At 31.8% G+C, this 23,114-nt stretch overlaps 1 protein-coding gene across 3 annotated transcripts in view; it reads right to left on the bottom strand.

The window, feature by feature from the left end:
• Window positions 1-16,227: 16,227 nt before the first annotated feature.
• The window catches only part of olf413 (DBH like monooxygenase olf413), a 214,353-nt gene continuing 207,466 nt past the window's right edge, over window positions 16,228-23,114 (bottom strand). For all 3 annotated transcript variants that reach the window (XM_089172891.1, XM_089172890.1, XM_089172892.1), the window contains one exon: window positions 16,228-22,777. In XM_089172891.1, the coding sequence (XP_089029017.1) occupies window positions 22,345-22,777 (433 nt within the window). In that variant the 3' untranslated portion in view covers window positions 16,228-22,344. The remainder of the gene's footprint in view (window positions 22,778-23,114) is intronic.

Below are 23,114 nucleotides of genomic sequence, written 5' to 3'. Positions count from 1 at the left end.
TACTGAAATCGTATTGGCGCCAATGCCATAACTAAACAGACAATCATTTATAGTGGTATATAAATGTCGGACGTATTATTATCCATAAAATCGATAATGTAATAATATATGCAAAATATTTTTTGGCAAATAGATAATCTTTTGTCCTTTTCCTTCAAGTTTTTCTTTTTTTTTTTTTCATTTTTTTTCCTTTTAACGTTTTCTATGGGAAAAGGAAAAGAACGATTGAAATTCCGAACGATTTAATATCGTCGTGAGCGATAGACGAAAGAAAAGAATTCGGTTCGAGCAGCTTGCTTGCTTGCTTGCTTGCCTCCTTGCTCTAGTCACCTTTTTTCTTTTTTTTTTATATTTTATCATAGGTAAAATGATTTATATAAATCCTTGACGAACTTCAACGACGATTTTTCTACGCAATTTTAACCATTTTCTCACGTTCTACCTGTTGACGTACACGGATTTCATTTTCAATAGAAATCTTTCTAGTTGAGTAGTAAGTCGAGGATTGCGTTCTATTTTCTTTTCTTAAGAAAATCTTTTTACCTTTAAATCGTTATACATATTATATATAAAATAATATTTTTATAGAATATATTCTTGGATCCTGATAATGTTACTTTTTGTTCTCTCTCTCTCTCTTTCCTTAGTTTCCAAATATAATATTAATCGTATCTATAAGAATTTATTAATATCTATCATAAATAAAATCAATCGAAACTTAATACGTGTTTCTACGAATACATATTCGCATTCTTTGGGAAAATAACAACCTAATAGTACCAACCCTTTACTCGTCATTCCTGGCAAATTCGTATAATGTACTAATGCTCGTACGAGAGTACAAAATACATAGTACACCGACTTTGTGACGTGAGAAAGAGAGAGGGAGAGAGAGAGAGAGAGAGAGAGAGAGTAAACAGAAGGTTTTCACTATGCTAGGAATGAGGACGGAAGCTACATAGAAGCAAGCAAGCAAGCAGCAGGTTCTGTACCCGGTAGAACTCGTCGTGAATTCCTCGTTAAATACCACATCTCACTCGGCATTTCCTACTTCCTGCTACTCGATCGTACGAATAAAATAGTGAGTGGTCAGTGGAAGAGCTGATAAAAAAGTAATGGCAACAAGAAGAAAGCAACGCGTAGGGAGTCATCAGAAATTCACTGACGTGATAAGGAAAGTGGAGAAAAGCAGAGAAAAAGAGAGGAAGAGGAAAAATAAAAATAAAAAGAAGAAAAAAAAAGAGACGAAAAAAAAAACAAAAAAATAAAAAGGTAGGAATGAGAAAGGAAAAAAGTGGGCGGGGGAGTTAAAGTGAAGCACGGTTCGTCGAGAACGAAATAGCGGAAGTTGTTGGACGCTGCCATGGCCCTTTACCTTCTCTCTCTCTCTCTCTCTCTCTCACTCTCATTCTCTTACTCTTTCTCGTTTTTCCCTCTTTCTTTCTTTCTTTCTTTCATCCATTCTTTTTTCCCTTTCGTTCTCTAGTGCTAGAAGATGCAGTGTGCAATGCGGTAAGTAGGTAGGGTGGTTACGATGCAACGAGTGCAACCGTGTACAGCCGGTACAATCTACCGTTAGTGACGGCACTTACCCTGCTTGCCCAGTTGCGGTCTTGGTCTATACTCCTCGTTTTGCACTTTCGTATTTTGGTGCGCGCGCGCGCGCGCGCGGGTTCTCTCGCACGTTTGAATTCACTTCCATTTTGCGTTCTACTGCAAAACTTCTAGTGCTCCTGTTCCTGAATCTACTATTACTACTGCTACTGCTACTGCTACTGCTGCAGCAGTCGTAATTATTTCAAAGAGTCTAGAAAGAGAAAGAGAGAGAGAGAGAGAGAGTGGGACGTAAAGTCAACGAAAGCTTGGTCATTTTACAGTCCAGAGTCCACCAGTTTATTTAGCTGTGACTGTAAAATAAGTGCTTGATTGCTAGTTAACACTTACGCATATATAATTCACGTTATATATTCACATTTTTTTCTTCTCTTTCACCATCATTTCGTAAAAGTAAGTTATTTGTTTAAAAACAACAAATATTATTTATTCTTTTACACTTATGCATATAATTCACTTTATTCCCATTTTTAATATATTTAAATAATGTTAAAAAATAAATCATATTATTTAATCTAACTTTCTTTTTTTATACTAATAGAATTTTTTCTTAATACGTATACTTAACTTGAATCACGTTTGTACGTGCTAAAGAACCAGGTGGGTGGTTAGAAATGAAAGGTAGGGGGTTGGAAGATCTTCACCTAAATCGACTGTTTCAACAGGAAACTCGGTGAGTACCGTTTAACTCGTAAACCGTCAAATACTATTTGCTTTAATTCGATCGTCAAAGAGAAAATACACGTTTGAGCGACAATAACGTTCGTTGTAACGTCATACGGATTTCTTCTATCATGCTCGTTTAAATTGGGTCATGCTAGTACAAGGATTTCGACTCGTACGACTGAATGCGAAAAGAGGTTCGATTAAAATTTAAAAGGAAACGAAATTACCGGTGGTAGTCAAAGACGCAGAGAGGAAAAAGAAGAAAAAGAAAAAGAAAGTACAAAATAACGATATAAAAAGATAGTTATAACGGAATGATGATTTATTAATATTAATATTATTATTACTATAATTACGTAAAAGTTGATAAATTGATTTGATCGGTTAAAGAGAGTCAAACGCAGAGAACGAAGAGAAAAACGCAGGAGGAACGAAACAACCATAACAACAAAAATAGATTATTTTTTTACGTATGATTATGAATAACAATTGAAGTTAGAATTTAATGATATCATCTAATCGATATGATAGATAAACGGCACACGATTCAACGAGCCTGGCGGAATAGTATATGAACCGATAAGATATTTATTGTCAATAACCGTCGACTAGAGATAATCGTAAACGTATTACGGATAATTTCGTATCTCGGTTAGGTTCAGAGAACCGTGAAGCTTTCGTGTCCTCATTCGTCGTCCTTCGTCCTTCGTCCTCGTCATCGTCGTCATCGTCGTCATAGTCGTCGTATTCGTCGCTTTATGGTTCCATTCTTGATATAAAGGGAAAATTATCTTTGCTACGGTACTAGCATCAAAAGCGGATTTATCTGAATGGAGTGATATATATATATATAAGAACGAGAGGAAGAGTTCCAGCTAGAGAAAGACATAGAAATAGAGAGAAATAGAGAGAAAGAGTAAGAGAGAGAGATGAAGAAGAAGAAGATTCCTTCTCAAGGCTCACGATAGAGGAAAAGCCGCAAATCGTCTTTTTGTCGCGGGCAATCACGTCGAGATGGTGACTGAATATATAATATATATATATATATATATATATATATATATATATACACACTCATATATATATATATATTTCCATATATGTATGTACATGTCTATATATATGTATCTTCTCTCTTGGTAAGGTAGGAGCTAATGCGACGAGGGATGATGGAATTTGCAAATCACCCTGCACTTCACTTTGCTTTCCCTTCCTTTCCCTTCTGCTCTCTCTTTCTCTCTCTCTGAACGTCCTCATGCCCTCATCTAAATCCTTATCCTCTCGTCCTCCTCATCTTTCATCGTACTTCAACCCTCTCTTCCGTATCTTCCTCTTCTCTCTTTTTTTTTCTTTTTTTTTTTTTATTCATCTTCTTTTCCTCTCGTCTAACTTAAGCAAGCTGCATGGTTCACACTACGTTCATAAGACCACCACCACCACCATCACCACCACCACCCCTTGTTAACTTCGTCGGGTTTTTAATAAAAAGTTGAAGTGCCGTTATACAGCATCCATCCTTAAAAAGCAGCATCGATCAGCGTATTCGTTGGGATACTCACATCCTCCCATTCCCTCCTCCTTTATTAGGGGGAAATTTTTTTTTCCTTTTCTTTCTTACGTTCTATATCATTGTTGTTGCATGGTTTTACAAATACAACGATAGCTTTGAGATGAATCTCTTAGTTGATAAGATTATCATATTATTTAACGAATTCATATGACCGTATTCTCTTTAAGAAACATTTGTCGTTCGTATTTTAAAGCTGAAACATTAAAGGATACTCTTGATTTTTTAAATGAAAGTCACTTTACATTTTGTACCTTTTTATTTATTTTTTTTTTGTATTATTTTTCTGTTCCATTAAAGAAATTTCCATTAAATCTTTTGAGTAAGTAACAAACGGATTGGAGAGTAATGTTTTCTTTTTGCAACATTATAAATTTTTCTTCTCAAATTCTTTTACTTTTAAATTCACGTAGAAATGAGCTTCGAAAAAAAAAATATAGTAGAAAGAAATAAGTAAGAAGTATAATTCGTGCTTATGGTGACCAGACTTAAATGTAAAATAACCTTATTTCCTTTCGATTAGATTTATTTTGTTTTAAGGTTACGTAAAAGTGACATACGTTCGTGTAGAAGTAATATAACTCGTTATATAGCGAAAACAGGCACATAGACGTTATGTAATAATGGTCTAACAGTAAAAAACGAAAAAGAAGAAGAAGAAGAAGGATAAGGAGAGTATTGAAGTTAGTACTGAAAAAAGAAAAAGAAAAAAAGGTTATATCCTTTAAAAAGAAAGTATAATCTCATCCGATCCTTTCAAGTGTCCACATGTTACCTTCCTTCAAGTTTAATCATTTCACGACATATCCCATTGAAATAATTTTAATTTAAATTCATTTTTCAAATGAATCTTAGTATTTCTTTTTAGTAACTCGTTCTACTACTTCTCAAATAGATTAGATAAATATAAGATAATATATTGCATTTCGAGAAAAAGAATTAATCTTAGTCTACGTCTTCATTTAAATCGATCGATCGATTTTATCATTAAAATTGATTCTCTCACTCACACTCACTCATTCACTCTCTTAACTAACCATCATTATTTCTACTTTATGGCATATAAAGTTCCCATAATCGAAATGGTAAGATTATACCCGTACTTTCCCGCGGTAAAGTATATAAGTATATAGTACACTACACATAATATATATCCCTGGTTAATAATAATCTAGTGGAAAAATGATTAATATGATCCTTTTTCACTGGTTTTCTAAGTTCGACCTATTACATTTAGAGGAGCGAGGAAACGAGAGTCGGTTGGGTATTGCTTCGGTAGGAAATGGATTTTGAGATCGCTGAATCGGCTATTAATCACGGCGTTGGCCGTAATACCTGAAGTGAAGATAACTAGTTTACTAGTTGGCATGCAAGTCGATAGCTTATAAGCTAGGCTTGAGCGTACGTTTCAAAGAGGCCCCGTGATTGTAAGGCGTTGGGGGTAATCTGCCACTAACAACCCATTCACTGAGGTCACTTCCGCGCACAGTCATGTACTCTCTCACTCTCTTACATTCATATACACATATATATATACACTCTTTCTCTTTCTAACTTATACAACACCCTCTTAGTTCGACCGTACGATAAACGTGAACCCCGCTCGTTTAGTCATCGACAACGATTATGAATTCGTCGTCGTTAACGAATTGCTCGAGTTTCAACAAGATCTAATACGTTGATATTGCTCTTTAGAAATCAACGAAAACAAAACCTCGACTCGATTAAACCCGAAACTTCACTTAAGACCAAAGTAATATATAACTATTTAAGAAGAAACTTATTTGTCTGACTAGTGCCGGTGTAGTTACTACTACTACTACTACTACTACTACTACTGCAACTAATGTTACTACTGTTTCTAGTCTGACATTCGTTGACTCGTTTCACTTCATTTTCTGATATTATTTTAAGGCTAATTTTATCGAACTATTAACGAGCTTTTGCTTATACGCATATGCTATTATTAACATTTGTTAGTGTACTAGATATGCTTGATAAATACTACATGCGTGAATTAAATTAGAATCATGGTTGATTGTAAAAATGAAATTCAATGTTTAACAAACGTTTTGACATTTATGTTATAGTTGTAAATTTATCGTAATGATCAAATAGTATAAGTTAGAAATTTTTTGAAAATAATACGTCAAAGTTTATTTCGAACTATATTTGACGTTTGTTGAAAATGCTTTTGAATCTTAGGTGGAAAATGACTGCAATTTGCTATAGCAGACGGAAGGACGACGATTAATACCGGCTGTCATGCCTTTGTCTTTGAGAGGGTAAGGATCAAGGAATTGAGAACGTGGACGGAGAAAAGAAAAAGAGAGAGAGGAAGAGAAATTTGCCATCCAAATAATCTCATTTTATGAAGGAATTATGTATGAGCTCAAAAATGTTCCTTTTCTAAACCATAATCCGGAATTTGAATATTACCTCAGCTTGCATTTTATATCCCAATAAATTAATATTTGTCGATGATCAAGATTATCTTTTTTTATTATTTTTTTTTTTTATATATATTAGTTGACAAGGAATAATTTATTTCCAATAATTTTATTTCTTTCATTAACGTAACAATTTTATTGATTTTAATAATCTCCATCTATAAGTTCGTATGATAAATTTGAATAATAATATATTAAATGAAATAATATAATTTATTAATGGTAAGATTACAATTATATAGATTCATCGTACAAATGAAATTTAATCCTCTTTTCAAGAAACGATTTTATATTGCGATAACGATTTTCGATATTTTCGAATTTGTCTGCATAAATTAAATAAAATCGTCAGACGACACACGGTACATCGATTCCAAGTAATAAACGCGTTCACATTTTTATACTAATGACGTATTATATAGTCATCTATTTAATTGCAATCAGCCGTACTTATAAATAGATAAAAATATTATTATATTTTCTTTTAGAAAATTATTGCAAAATTGAAGAATCTTTGAACTTTTATAATCGCAAAATCTGGCTACGTTAGCTTAACACGTTACTAACAACCTTTCGTATAGTAAGTTGGAAACTTTACGAGTCCGAAAACTCGGAAAACTTCTTTTTCTTTTTATCGTCATTCATTTTCCCCCTTTTTCTTACTTTCTCCAACGTCATCTTGTTCAACAAAAGAAAAAAAGATCAACAAAAAAACCCTGATAATATTAATCTCGTAATTGTGTTTCAACGTTTAATTTAATTTAAAATCGAATGAAAAATGAATTTATAATCTTTTCTCGATACAATGAAAAGAAAAAAAAAACAAGGAAAAAAATTACTCTAAAAGGTTGAACAATTATCGGTTAAAAGTTAATTCTTTATCAAGAGGTAGAGAGAAAGTTACACATATACGTCAATATGTGTTATTCACGTATATATATATACACGTACGTCAATACACGTATGAGATTACTTTGGCTGTTAGTTGCAGCGGTAATTACCAAGGGTTATATCTGTACTTACTACCTTCCATCCGCTCTTTGTCTCGCCCTAAAGTGGGTTTACCAAGGTTCATACATTTAATAACGCCTAGGTATATTCCGACTTGGAACCTACGTCGTTGTTCAGATGAGAAGGGGAGTTCGCGGTTTACTTACACCTTCTTGTATTTCACGATGAAATACTATACGTAAGATGTTACTATACTTAGTATTGATAATTCACGTCATTAAACGACGACGAAGATGATTACGACATAAAATTCGAAATCTACGGTAAATTTATTCAAATGAATAAATGTAAGTGCAGAATTTTGTAACTTTTTTTGGTAAAGATAAAGAAAAGTGGTGGGAGAAGTGGGAGGAGTGGGGGAAAATGGAGAAACATAATTTTATTGAATAAGAAAAAATGATTTTTTTTTTTTTTTTTTTCTACTTCTTCTTTTATATCGAACGAGTCTTTTTATAAATAGAAAATCATTTGAAAAATAATAAAGCTCTCGTACAGTTTCATTAAAACTCAAGTTTTGCCTTCGAGAGGAGTGATTCAAGTCGAGGTGCTTTCAAGAAATACGCCACTGCTTTCCACCTTTTTTATTTTTTTTTTTCCTTTTCTTTCAGGAGGAATCAAGAGTTGGGAGTAGGTGGTAAAGGGTAGGGTGGTGGTGAGAAATTCTAAAACCAAGGTTAGGAACAGCTTTTCTTCCTTGGAGAGAAAAGATGTTTTAAGAGTGAAGTTTTGAAGAGATCGTTCGCCATTCTTTTCTCTCTCTCTCTTTTTCTTTTTCTATTTCCACTCCCGTTATTTTCGAAAGCTCGAGAAGCGTGATGAAATTTGGCAAGCACCACCCCCCCCCTATACCTACCCAACGATCAGCTGGGTTTTGAGAAGAAAATTAAAATTGAAAGAAAAAAATAAGCTTCTATTCTAGTCCGTTGTTAAGTATAAGTTTTATTCAGAGAAAAATGTTAATAAAAATTCAGTGTCACATTGTTGGTTTCCAATGAACTTTGAAATTACTGAATTGATTTTAATGCAATTTTTGTTTATTTTGTGTGTTTTTTGTTAACTTAGTACATGGGCTAGTTTATATGGCGATTATTTTTATTTTTTATTGCTAATTTTTAAGGATCTATTATTTATAGGTTATCTAAGGCTTTAGATACTGTAAGTTTTCAATAGATGGCGTTGTATTAAAATTCAATTATTTCGATAAAACTAACCTTGCTTTTTATATTTTTTCGTGTACTATTATTTTATGTATTTTATTGCAATTATGGTATTACTTTGTGTGTTGTTATAATTTATTAAATAGTTTGGAATTATATTAAATCAATATTTTATAACAAAGCCGCAGCAACGGACTGGAGCTTCCTAGTAAGTTTTCAATAGATGGCGTTGTATTACAATTCAATTATTTTGATATATTTAAGTCATACGTTCTTTTTCAGATTTTCATACGACACAACGAATCTTACTTTTAATTGTAGTATTATTTTGTGTGTTGTTATAATTTACTAAATAGTTTAGAATTATATTAAATCAACATTTTATAGCAAAGCTACAGCAACGGATGGCCTGAGTATCTTAGTATTATTAAAAAATAAAGAAAAAAATAAAGAAATCTTCAATCCTTTCAATATCGAGCCCTCAATAAGAAGTATGAATTTATTGCTATCGAAACTTCTTTTCTTATCAAAAATTTCTATGCCGATTTTCGTGTAATAACAATTTCTTGAAGAAAAAGAAATCTGAGAAGAATACGAATACGAAAAAATAGAAGAAGTAGTAGAATAAGAAGAAGAAGAAGAAGAAGAAGAAGAAGAAGAGAAGAATAAGAAGAAAGATGAAGAAAAAGAAGAGAAAAAAGTAACTCCGAAAGTCAGCGAACAAAGTGACCGTAATAAATTTACTCAGGGCCAAGCTCGATCCCGCACAGAGTTTCCTCCTGTGGCAATTTTCCCAGAGAGAGAGAGAGAGAGAGAGAGAGAGAGAGAAAGAGAGAAGAGAGAGAGAGAACGTGAAGCCGGTTCTATGGTGGAAGGGAAGAAAGATTGAGAGTAGGAGAGAAAGAGAGAGAGAAAGAGAATGGGAAAGGGAAAGAGAGATGGAAGAGAAGAGAAAGAGAAAGAGAAAGAGGTGGTCGTACGCACAAACGAGAGAGGAAGTAGGACAGTAGTGGTAAAGAGGGACTAGAAAAGGGAAGAAGGATGGTAGATAAAGAAAGACAGAGATATAGGGTACGATGGGAAGAGAGAGTGAAGTGGAATTAGAGCAATCCTCTCTAATGGTAATTAATGTGCGGCGCAGTCAATGTAACTCACGTCGAAAGAACAGTGTGCGATCAAGTCGAGCGTCGGCCTTGCACGGAAGATTCACTGATGGTGCTAGTTCTCCTCCAATGTTGGTGTGTTGGAAAGAGAGACCACTTTACGTTCTCCCTTTAAACGTCCCTCTTGCATTTATAAAGGTGCCCCATGTCCTTTTATGTTAAATTTGTATCTTTATACGTATATAATATATATATACACTTATATATTTATTATTATGGTTATGTATTTACATATATATATTATTTCTAATATTTCAGAAATTATAGAGATAACAAATTTTGTAAACTAATTTATACTAATATATTTGTGTCATTTTTTTTCTATCTTATTATAATATACAATGAAAATTATTAAATTATTACATTGCTAATTTACATGCTTCAATTTAAAATTTTGATTATAGAAAAATTCTTCTCACAAGAAATATAACCCAATTCCAATACTTTTTCTCACAGAAAAGTTTCGTTATTTAGATCTTTTTTTTTTCAAATCAAGATGAAATCTTGTCCCTGTGTGTTAGTTAGTTCTAGATCCCAATAACGTTCCGATTGCCATTGGATTACCATGACAGAATCGTTGCTGTCGCGAACAGCACTTTTGAACAATGAAAGCTGATTGAATCGGCTCCGTAGCCTCCGTTACTTGGCGCTTTACTTTTTCGTTTCAAACCAAAAGCTCGAACTATGTTCAGGTAACGTTACGTTTTCGTGCAGCTTACTGGTATCCCACACCATCAAACTTGCAGAACGAACAAAGTTCGCCTTGATTCTGGTCCTTGATGAAAAGGTTTGGAACGTTTTGTGTGTGTCTCAGCTTATACTAGGCACGCAAAGATATATACGTGATACTATTGTTTATATTCTTGTTTTTCTAACAATAATATGTGTATATAAAGAAATAATATAATAACAAACCAAAAAATAATTGAATAAACAAACAAAAACTATCAGATCTTTTATAGGAAAAATAACTTTGATATCATAATCGCACAAAGTAGAAAACAACAACAAATTCAGTTTAGTTTTTATAATCAAACTGTTTAGTTATTGTCATAGGATGTTTAAATAATCAATGGAAGATATGAAAGCTTGAAAAAGAAATAAGTAGAATAGAGTTGTGATAAAGGATTGTTCGTCTATTTAAAAAACGTTCGGAGGAAAATAGAACAGGTAACAAATCGTTGGGTTTCTAGCTTTTAAAAGCTCTTCTTTTAAAATCTACAACGTTCTAACTGTGTTTCTGAACTATATTCTTTTTATTTCGTATTCTTTCTTACCACCGTCTGCATGTTTCTTCGCATTTGAGTAACACTTTGAACCTTAGCACGTTTCTATTGGCCCGAAGCACCAAGCTCGTTCACAGAAAAGCATACTGAAAATGAATTCCCGACGACCGAGTTTTCTTCTAGTGTGATTCTATTTTTAGATTCGAAGAAAAGGAAAGAAAATTATTCTATAAAGGAAAGGGCGCTTTCTTGGATCCTATGCTTTAGAATTGGAACTCGTGTAGTTTTGCCAGCTGAAGATAAAGAAGAAGAATAAGAATAAGAAAAAGGTTCATTTTCCTTTTCAGTAAATTTTCACTTTAAACGATTTTTCTATTTTAGATTAAAAAACAAAAAGAGAAAAGTTATCCAATAATTCCAAAATATTTTTTATCCGGATGACAATAATATTTGAAATTATCCAAACTGAATTGTATTTGGAAGGATTTTATGGAATCAATGATAATTAAACGTTAAATGAAAAATCGTAATTGTTTTTAACTATCTTTGAGAAATTAATTACCACTTACATTGTTATTATCAATGACACGTATTAAATCTATGGGTAGAACGTTAAAGCTTACTAATTACGCGAACAGTCTAGCAATCATTTTCAACGGTCAGATGCTATACGAAGTATCCTTCATTCGTGCAATAGGGGGTGGAGTAAAAGAAACGGGTAATACTGAACGAGGATATTGGTTTGACATGTTGAAATAAATGTTGGGAAAGGGTAGTTGTTAGTCGCTAATGGTATTTCGTTACAAGCGAGAGAATAATCAGCTTATTACAAGTGATCGTGAACTAGCTATTGATTAAAGTTAATCAGCGTGCCGAACCCATCGAACCCGAATGCGTTGCGAAATAATTAGCGTACGATCGTCAATGATGAAAGAGTCGAAACACAGTGTGAAAATGATTATTATTTCTCTTTGCTTATTTGCTTCAATTAATTAAAATCGTTATTATCAACATTTTATATTTATATTTCAACATCGAGAATCGTAAAGTCTAAAATATTCGTACTTAAAAAAATCCAAAAATAAAAAAAACAAGAAGTCTATTTTCTTGTTGTTATGCACAAATGAGGAATAACGTTGACAAAATTGAAAATATCCTAAGTCGCGAATTGTCGTACAAGGATTGAGAAAATTGAAGAATTTACAATCTCTGCATGTAATTGTTATAAAAAAAAAAGAAAAGAATTCGTCTAAAATGTAGCAATTTCCGTTGATCGTTTAGCTCGCTCTTTAAAACGATCTCTCTCGTCTGGCATTGCACAAACGTAAACCAAAACTTTGGCACAAGGTAGCAGTTGTATCTACGTGCACACGCGTATACGCGCGTGTGTGGAAGAAAAAAATAAAAAAAATAAAAAAAAAGGAAATAAAAAACAAAAATACCCAACGAAAGGCTGGTGGAACGAGCAAAAGCACGTAAATGCCTTCGCTCTGGTTGATTGAAATTTATGTTTTAATTCATAGTCGAATAGGCAGATACGGTGAAACAAAAACTGTCGAAAGTAAGAGAGAAATGGAACGCGGTGGAACATTTTTACCCGTATGTATTGTATATATATATATATATATATATATGTGTACTGCGTGTTTATAGGATACTGCAAAAAAGAGAAAGAGAGAGATGGAAAAATCGGAAGAGTTTAAAGGTTGATCATTTCGTTTCTCTATTTGTTGTTATATTTACAATGACACGAAACTGTTGAATACATTATTCACTTTGTTAATAAATTTTCATTAATCGTAATCAATAAAATTTTTGCTCATTTCATCTTCTTTCATTCATTCATTTATTCATTCATACATTCTTTCTTTCATTCGTTCTTTCTTACCTTTTACACATCCTCAAGTACATACATTTCATTTCTAAAAACGCTAAACATTTTACTGTATACTACAGGTCCAACCGTATTCCAAGCTTTCAACGCGATTTTTATTCGCGAACGGAATTACGTGAAGCTCGTAGTAAGTCCCTCCTACTCTTTTCTTTTCAACGATGCTTTTTTCACGCGACCGAACGCAACATTCCGGGTCAACGGACGATTTATCGCGATTTGAAAGAGACTTTTGCTTCTTTTCTCTTTTCCTTGCTAACTCCCTTTCTATCTCACTCTGTATTCTACATTTTTCTTTTTTCCTCCCTTCGTATAGTAGTCGTCCTGTTTCGATGAGAAGAAAGAGAGAGAAGGATTTTCCTACAGTATGAAAATAGAAAACGAAAAGAGACAAATTTAAATATGAAAAGATTGCTTTTACCTGTTGTATAAAAAGAATGGAAACAAATTTATTCGAACAAACTATGCGATTATTGTCCTTTTTTTTAATTAATAGATTGAAGTAATTTTATATTTTTATATTTATATTTGTTATTATTTTTTTTTTTTTTTTTTATAAATATCCGCAGAATTTGTAGAGATATTTGTAGAGATATTTTATGATTTTTGAGGAAGAATTTCATTGGAAATACTACTACTAGTATTGTATGTGTTGAATTTGTGGAATCACAAAATTATACATATCCATAACGCGAATATTTACATTCGCCGAGGTATTGATTTGTATTATTGATTTCTACAGTATTTTGTTAAAAATATTATAAAAATCATAGGAATTTGTGTGACTCGACAAGAATTGAGAAAACGCGTTTTAATAAACTTGTTTTATAATTTCATATTATTATTATTATTTTTATTATCATCATATATTTGTTTTTATGCATTGAGAAAATCGTTTAATATATATATTATCTTATTTCATAGAATCGAAGGATTTGCCTTTACGTATCGCTTTATGACCAAACTACTTCTTTCTCGTTCCCTTACGATATTTCTTTCTCATACTACATCTATCTTTCTTTATCCCTTTTTCCACTCCAATCCTCTGGTTATTCTCTGGAGCGTCATAAAAACCGGTAGCGCAGATTTGTTCTTTCGTTTCTTTCGTTGCGGAATAGAAAGTCGTTAACGCGAAAAAAATTACCTGTAGCAGGGAGGAAAACAAATCGAGAAATGTAGGTGTTGAGAAAATTCTTTCTACGAAAGTATAAGAAAAAGAAAGAGATACATATATATATATTTATTTTTAATGGGAACTTAAATCAGTGGATACATAAAAAAAAAAAAAATAAAAAAAATAATAAAAAAGAAACGATATGTTATATAATAAATCGTAATAAGTAACTATATTTCACGTGACTCGTACGTAATTCCTATAAACGATTGGATGCGGAAAAAAAAGTATTATAAAAAAAAAAAAATGATTAATAAATATTCCTCGTGTATCATGTTGAAAATGAAATTCCACGATAATCTCAGGAGCAGCATGTTCGGCTCGTGGAGCATCCTTGGAAAATTTACATTTCGCCTCTCAAGAATCTTCCTTGCAAATTTATTTACATTGTACGAAGAGAGAGAGAGAGAGAGAGAGAGAGAAAGAGAGAGAGAGAGAGAGAAATGGAAGTTGAAGGGACAGGACGGTAACGAGCCGACGAAATTATTTCGAGTTTGGAGATCGAATCGTCGACTAGCTGTACACACTCATGCGGTAGATACGATTACACACACACACACACACACACACATGTACACAATAACCACGTACAAACAACACAAGCGGAACTGTTAGAAAGGTTTACACACACACACACACAAATACACTCATATATAGCATCACTATATCGTATGAGAGAGTTCGTGCCTTGTGAACGTCACGGTACCTCGACGGGTATATCGACATTGAACCCCAGGAAGTTTAGTAGCCACGATCTCGTGGGTGTATTGGAGGAACAACCGAAATCTACGGGCGAGTAACCAACGGGTATCGCGATGCAGAGGAGTGAACTCGAATGCAATTGTATGTGTATAAGAGAGAGTGAGAGAGTGAACTAGAATTGGCGCGGTCCCATCGAACATAAATTTCAATCAACGGTCCCGCCGTCGAGTGGAGCCTGAAATACAATCGCGTTCTCATTGAAGGCGTTCCGACCGTTTCGCCCTGCAAATATTTATTGCTACCTGGACGCGAAGGTGGTCTGATTAGTTGCACCTCTGCGCTTGGGAATTGCCGCCACGCAAATGGTCAGCTTGCATCTCTACGATGAACGAGAGAGAGAAAGATAGATAGACAGATAAAGTGAATGATAGAAACACACGTTACACTGAAACAACTTTCATCTTAAATGACATTTTTGTCTATTATTCTCAATACGATTGTAATAAATATTATATCCATAATTTTAATCATTTTTAGTATTATTATATATTTTTATTTATTACGTTTAAAGATAGGAGTATATTAAACATTTTTGAGAAAAGAATCAATTTTTGTTAAATATTATCTTAGATATTTTAACACAGTAAAGTTAGATTATATGGTTTATTATAGATATGTATATGGTGGTAGGTAGTGGTATCCTACGTATTAGTTAACTCAGTGAAAACTTGGCCGTTAATGGACTTGAACTTAGATGTTCTGTTAAATCCATGATATAATCTAACGGCTAGAATGTGCGGTAATTCAAACTGTCAGCAACAGCTGAACCAACGCCGTTTTAAGCTCTCGTTGTTTAATCCATACACGCGTGTGATTAGTTGTATCACTTTCGATAATGCACTTTCGATGAATAACCCCTCGCATCTTTCCAGTTAATTGCATAAATTTATAATTAGATAGAGCTTATTACGAAGATCTAACGTAGTAGCACGTAACAAAAGAATTAATTAATAATTGTTTAGTTAAATATTTTAAAACACAAAAAGTGACGTTTTAAGATTGTCGTAATATTTTTTTCTATTAAACATTTGAAAAAATAAACAAATAATTGGATTATTGTTTATGGTTCTTTAAAGAGAGAACGATCGACCACGAGAAAAATATTCTATATACATATATATACATACATGCGTGGTTACGATAAGCAATGTATATGCAAATGCATATTACTACTCTGCATCGTAAAACCTGCGATGCATATTCGAAAGTGTTCATCAAAGGCGCCATCATTTATAATTTTCATATTTAATACGCAAAGAAGATTTACAATGTGGTTTACGCTTGTGCGCAATTTATACTTTGAAAAACAAAAAAAAAGAAAAAAAAATGAGAATTTTTTTTTTTCAAAAAAAAAAACATTCAAAATTTAAAAGTACCACTTACCTGTCAATATTCTTGAAAGAATAACGTAGCATATTTTCACGCAAAATAATTTAATCATAGAGGATAATTATAAGAGGAATAAGGATATGAGAGTTTGTTCTCTCGTTAAACAAAAGGACAAAAGTAAAAATCGGAAGGCTATTGTTATAGAAAAACATTTACATATTTATATATATGTATATATATATAAAATATAATACAATTTGTGTGTTACAGAGTAGATGATAGTGTAGCGTTTTAAATGTCGTCAATATCGAGTGTTTAATTATGGGTAAAAGGTATAAATCTAAGAGCAAAATTTTTTGGGGGAAAAAGATTTAGTTTTGTTTTTTTCATGGTTTTAATGTTAGTGTATGCGTGAGTGTATTCGTGATTTAATGTGTTTAAATGCATACATAGGTAAATTTAAACGTACATGATTGACGTAGCACGTTATACCCATACATATATGTACAGTGTACACACACATTCACGCGAGCGCACACTTATGTATCTATATATATATTTATATATATATATTTCTATGTGTTTTATCTATATATTTCATATGTAACGTAAATTATAAAGATACGAGATATCTATTATTAGCTATCCAATCGGAATTAGATTCGAGTGTGTGTGTGTGTATCGATGTGTACATGTATGCGGCAGTGTAATGTATGTTAAGGTTTTAAAGGGTACTCGCCTATATTTGGAATTGTCGGACGTTATTCGTTAAATCTAAAAACTATATACAGGGTATCTATATACACGCGCACATGCTATTTTTTTTCTCTCTTTCCATAATCATTATTTTGAAACATCATTCGCGCACAAAAATTGAGGAACAATCTCCTCCTCGTGTTCGACATACATCAGCTGTTTTTTTTCCTTTCTTTTTTTCTTTCTTTCCGTTTGTTCTTATTGTTTTTTTTTTATTATTTATTATTATTATTATTTCATATAATTTATTTTTATTATTTTCTCATTTTTCACTTTTTTTATTTTTCGTATATTTTTTATCGATAACACACTAATAAGAGGCGTTGGCAGCATTTCGTGTGATTAGAGCTACATCGTTCTACATACAGTACATACAATTTAATTTTTTTTTTTTTTTTTTTTTTAGAAGATTTCTTTTCGTTCATCGCATTTCTCGTTGGAACAACTGACACAAATGAAACAATGTTTTAAATCTTATTTAAAGCAAAATAATATTATATTACAGTTTGTTTTTTTTTTCGAGAAATAAAATGAAATTAGTTTTCTCTCTTATTAAAAAAAAAAAAAAAAAAAATAAAACAATTAAAAATATAAAATATATCTCGTCAGATAGAATTAAAACATGGTATTAATATATTCGTTCAATTGCAATTGTTGTTCCAACGTGATCACGTTGAAATAATGAAAACCGTGAACGAAGAACGAGCTAAACATACACACACACGATGCAAGGATGATTCCGAGATTATAAATACGTAAATATTTCTTTCATTTCTAATGATTCGCCTAATTATCTTTATTATTTCCATCTTAAACACGACGCAATTTCTTCTTGATTGTTACGATCATATCACCGAGATTTAAATTTTATACTTATATCCTCGTAGTTCCCGAGGTATTATCATCATCATCATCATCATCATCATTATCATCTTCACGCAAGTCATTTTTCTTTCCATTTTCTAAAATATTTGTAGCACTATAATAAATTCGACGAAATTCATCGAATTTTTATTTTTTATCCTTATAGATTACTTTTTTTTTTCTTCGTGCCGTAACACACACACATTTAAGTAAAGATGAAGATAATTTGATGGGGGAAAAAATATGTTTTGAATAAAATATTTGATCGATTTTATCGTTCAACCTGTTTTGTGTGCTCATTTATAGGAAGAAAAAAAAACAAAAGAGGACAAAATATTGGTGCCATAAGAAATAAACATTTGTCGTCATTAATAAAAAAAAAAAAAAAAAGTAAAAAAAAATTGTATTAGTTTGTATTTATCTTTTCCAGTAACGTTTCGATAAGTTTCGATGGTAATGGAAAGATAAAAAAGCAAAGAAAGAGATTGAAATAGAATGAAAGATAGATAGAGGGAGAGTGAGAGTGAGAGAGAGAGAGAGAGAAAGGGACATTCACATAATTGCCCTAAAAATATTACCTCTACTACGTACATAGATTTTTTCCTATGACATTTACGAATAATCGTGGTATTAAATTGCAAAACGTTTTTTTTTTTTTTTTGCTACGTGTATCATATTGATCTAGCTTGATTAATTAGGGTCCTAAGTTTTATTTTTTTGTCCAAGTGCATGAGCAGCAGCAAGGGTTGGATGCAAGGAAAAAAAAGGAAATCAATATAATTTATTACGCGTTTTTTTTTTCTTCTTCACGTTGCTGTTGTTGTTTTTATTTTTCTTTCTTTCTTTCTTTTTAGTCATTAAAATCTATATCTCGATTGTTTACTTTGATTCATTCTATGTGTGTTGAGTCGACGTGTGTAAAAGTTTTTTTTTCTTTCCCTTAAACCACCTTCGTAGATTAAAATCTTTAATTTTCGTGCTTGTGAATGATATTTTCTTCCTCGACAGTATTGAAATTTAATTTTTCCGTCTCGTAGATTTATTACGTTGCGTTCGTATTTAAAATTAAAAAAAGAAAACAAAATCACTTAGAATAATTTTACTCTTGTCTACTTTTTTTTTTTTTTTTTTAATTTAAATCGAATCAAATCAAAATCAAAATCAAAATCAAAATTAAAATCACAATCAAATCGAAACTAAAGTCAATATTTTTCTTTTTCGAGTAAATCTCATTTTAAAGCAACATTTTTTTTATTACTTCGAAATTTAATTTAATATATCGCGAGGCACTCAAATAGTGCGGAGAGAAAAAAAATTGTTGATGCAAAAGATATGCTGAAAATAAATCGATTAACGTCACGAACTCGCGTGCATCAGGGCAGAAAAAGTAAAAAAAAAAAAAAAAAGTAATCGAAGCGTGAGTTAGAAATTTGAATGAACGATCATCGAAGGCCATAAAGGATTGGATCGGGGGACAGGGGGTGGGGTAATAAAGGAATGTCAAAGAGATGCATAAAAGGTAGGAGCTTTTTATTATTTCTTTTTTTTTGTTTCTTTTTTTTTGTATTTTTTTTTTTTTCAAAATACCAAATTAATTCGCGAGAGGAATATTTGTGGATTGTGTTGACGCGCGTGTTTGTTTAATAGTGTTATAATATCGGTGACAGTTGTTATTCGATAATTGTTAATAAACAATTATTTTAATCCTAGATATTAATCCTTATTTTTCTCATTCTTCTTCTTTTCTTCACGTTTTATTTTTCTTCTTTTTTACAATTAAATAAAAAATAAATTAATAATTCACATTAGTCCGACACGTCGAACACGCGTGTAAAGCGCATTTAACAATATTACATATAATTAATAAACTGTACAGAATGTTACACAGATTCGTCGAATACATAATCGCTTCTCATTTTATTATTATTTAATTTATATTTATGTATTTATATATACATATCTATATATGTATATGTATATACATACATACATTTATATAGATATTTATATATCTTATATTTGCATATATATTCATTCGAGTTATATATGTCTTCTTCTGTATATAAACGTTGGTTAAGTAACACATTTTCGCGAGGAGTTAACAAAAAAATAATATATAATATATATATTTATTTATCTATATAACGAGATACACGAAAAAGAGCTTAAAAATTAGAAAACGTCGCCCTGCGTCGTGACTCCTTCTAAATGTTAATGTTTTATGTTTGTGTGTTTTGTATATACGCGTGTATATATGTGTATGTGTGTGTGTACTTTTTGCGTGTGCAAATCAACCAATGTTTATACGATCTCATTAAAAAAAAACTTATTTACCAACGCAGCCTAATTAACAAAATATACAATAAAGTGAGTCGGAAATCGAACAAATTTAAAGTATAAACGTAAAAAAAATGGCAAGAGAATCGCAAGATTTTTTAAAATGTAAATCAACAAATATGATATTACATTTGCTTGATTAAAAAAAAAAGTTGCGTTATTCTCGTATATAGAGTAATAGTAAAAGAGAGAAAGAGATGGGTTTGTTCGATTTCCAAATCAGTAAATAAACAATCAACAATTAATCCTTATCTCGAAATATTCCTATCGAAGAAACTAGAAAAAAGAAAACGCACTTAAAATAAAACTAGAAAGAGTGGATCGTTTCGTGTTTGAAATACCTTTCGGTCTTAAAAGAAACATCGAAAATATACGAATTTTGATATTACGAATAAATATTTCTCCATTTTTATTTTTTTCTGTCGTAAAAAATGTCGGAAATTTTTTCTAAGAAAATTTTTCTTACGTCGGATCAATTTTCTATAGAGAAAAATTATTCACGAGTTTAAAAGAAATAATATTACAAAAATTGAGTGTAATTTTCTCAGTCTGTGTGTGTGTATATATCTGTGTGTGCTTTTAGTGTGAGAGAAAAATTTTAATTTATTTTCATTTAAAAAAAAAAAAAAAAAATTATCTTTGACTCTATATTCTTAAGTATGAATTCATTTATTCGAATTATTTTGCTTATCTATTCGATTTTATTGTAAATTACGTAAACGCGTTTACATATATACGTATATGTGTTATCACCTAACAGAGACGATGATTTTCTCCGCTCAGGATATTACGCAAGGTACTATAAGGTAAGTGGAATAAGAAGAAGAAGAAGAAGAAGTTAAAAGTTGGTTCTTGGTTCTGGTAAAGAGAGGTAAAGGGGTATGGGTTAGAGGGTTGGGTGGGGGTGAGTGTATTTGTACGTTGTTCGTGCATGCCGCCTTATGCAACTATCTTCATATAACGAGCTGCAAAGTAACTATCCGAGAAATTTCCTTGACGTATTACATCGTACGATAATAATAAGAAGTGAACCCCCGATTAGAAGCACACATATTCCCTATCCTTCTTCTTCTTCTTCTTACCCTCCATCTTGGCGGCTTATCTCTTCTTATCCTTCGTGACTCGACGAGTTTAACGTTGAACAAAAAAAAAAAAAAAAATAAATCTCGCGTATTATCGATCATTTACATTTACACATTGTTATTTAAATTATTTTATATTTAATATTATTTATAGTTATTACTTTTAGAATATGATTAATCTATTTTTCGATGAAGACAAATTTATTCAATCGTTATCTATCAAAAAATAAACAAAAAGTAAATAATAATAATAATAATTCTTTACAAAAAAAAAGGTAATTAAATATTCATCGAAAATATTTCGCATTTTTTCCGACATCCTTTTCTTTTCTTGACGACCGAAAGGTATTCTTTATTTTATTTTTTTTTGTCTCAAGACAAATTCCACGCAGTATAATATCGCACGACAAGCTTAAAAATCAATCAATCGATCAATCGATGGATCGATGGACGATTAAAAGAATGCGATAGTCAATTAAGATTCGTGCGATATTAAAATCTTTTATATCGATTGGTATTTCGATTAATGGGAGAGAAAGTAATGGGGAAGAAAACATTTTGAGTATTTATTATTAATAACAAAAATCACGGATGTGTTTTGGAAAATAATAAAAAAAAAGAATCGACGATTTGATTTGTTTCGAAGGTAGAAAAGCTTCCCCCCCCCCCTCCTCGCCCCTTGTTTCTCATCGTAAAGGATAAATGTCGTATGAGAGAAACATCGTTGACAGTTGTCTTAAACTTAAGCGACAAATGTCAAGACAATTTTCGTGGTATGTACTCACGCGGGTACCATCCATGACGCATGGACGCGATCTCACGCATCCGTGATGATCATCCGGTCCTAGTTCGATCCACAATAAGAAATAGATAGAATAGAAATAGAAATAGAAATAGATAGATAGAAAAAGGGGGTTGACAAAGACGGTATCGAACGGTGCAAAGAACTCGTATCCCGTCTTTCAGAAAGTACTTCCAATCGAAGGATCCAAAAGCGAAAGACAATATTAATAATAATAATAATAATATTAATAATAATAATAATAATAATAATAATAATAATAATAATAATAATAATAATAATAATAGTAAATAAGAAAAAGAAGAAGAAGAAGAAATGGTTTGTTCTTTCATTTGTTATTTTTTTATTTCTTTTTCTACTTCTTCGTCTTAATAATTTATCGATAAATATAATATAATTATTCTTTCGCTTATATTTCTATTTTTCAAACAGCGGATCCTCGAAGGTACTTCTTCGAATTTGGGACGATAGCACGAATACCGATCAGGATAGTTCACCTAAGTCCAGCCGCGAGTCCTATCAAAAGGGTCGTGCCAAGTATAAGTGGCAAGGACAATGGACCCGAAATCGATGGTGAACTTGCTGCACTTGGTCCTTCGCTACTTCTCGATACTTTGCTTCTTACCAACTGACCACGTTCTACCGCGTTAGCTTCGTCGCTTTCAGCATCCATTGGAAAACCCATGTCGGAACAAGCTAAATTGGTCTCTTCGTAGGAATACAGAATTCTTGGATAATGTGACACCAACGATTCTGTACCAGGTAGGGCACCCTTACTTGTCCAACATAATGGCATGAACGTACCAACTCTAGTTGCTTCTTGGAAACTCTGGAAACTCGTCTCCCAGTCGTAACTTACTAAACGATCTTCCAAGGTCATTCCAGCTAAACTCTTCGGTTCCTGGATTTTCACTAATGATGCTTCTCTGAAAATTAATAAATTCACCAATTTCATCACGTTACTTTTTAAATACGATTTATATTGTTGTTTTTTTCCACTCATACGATCGATAAATTTATGAAACATTGTGTGTCATTTATTTGAAAGTTGACTTCAACTTAGAATTGTATTTTAAGATTGTAATTTAAATATGAACGAAATGTGGTGTCAATTAATCATTCGAATGTTTGGTTTCTTTTCACTTGGATACAAGTGTTAATAGAATTATCGTTTACACACACATACGTGAGATGATTTAATACGATTAGGAAAATTATCATCACCTGTAAGCATGCTCGTAACGTTACATAACGCGAATGAAT

This window comes from Polistes dominula, unplaced genomic scaffold, assembly GCF_049000335.1.
Source record: "Polistes dominula isolate Pdom_NZ unplaced genomic scaffold, Pdom_raw_medaka contig_22, whole genome shotgun sequence".
In the NCBI taxonomy this organism is placed as follows: domain Eukaryota; kingdom Metazoa; phylum Arthropoda; class Insecta; order Hymenoptera; family Vespidae; genus Polistes; species Polistes dominula.
The sequence above is the reverse complement of the archived record's forward strand: the minus strand, read 5'-3'. Positions and strand labels throughout refer to the sequence as shown.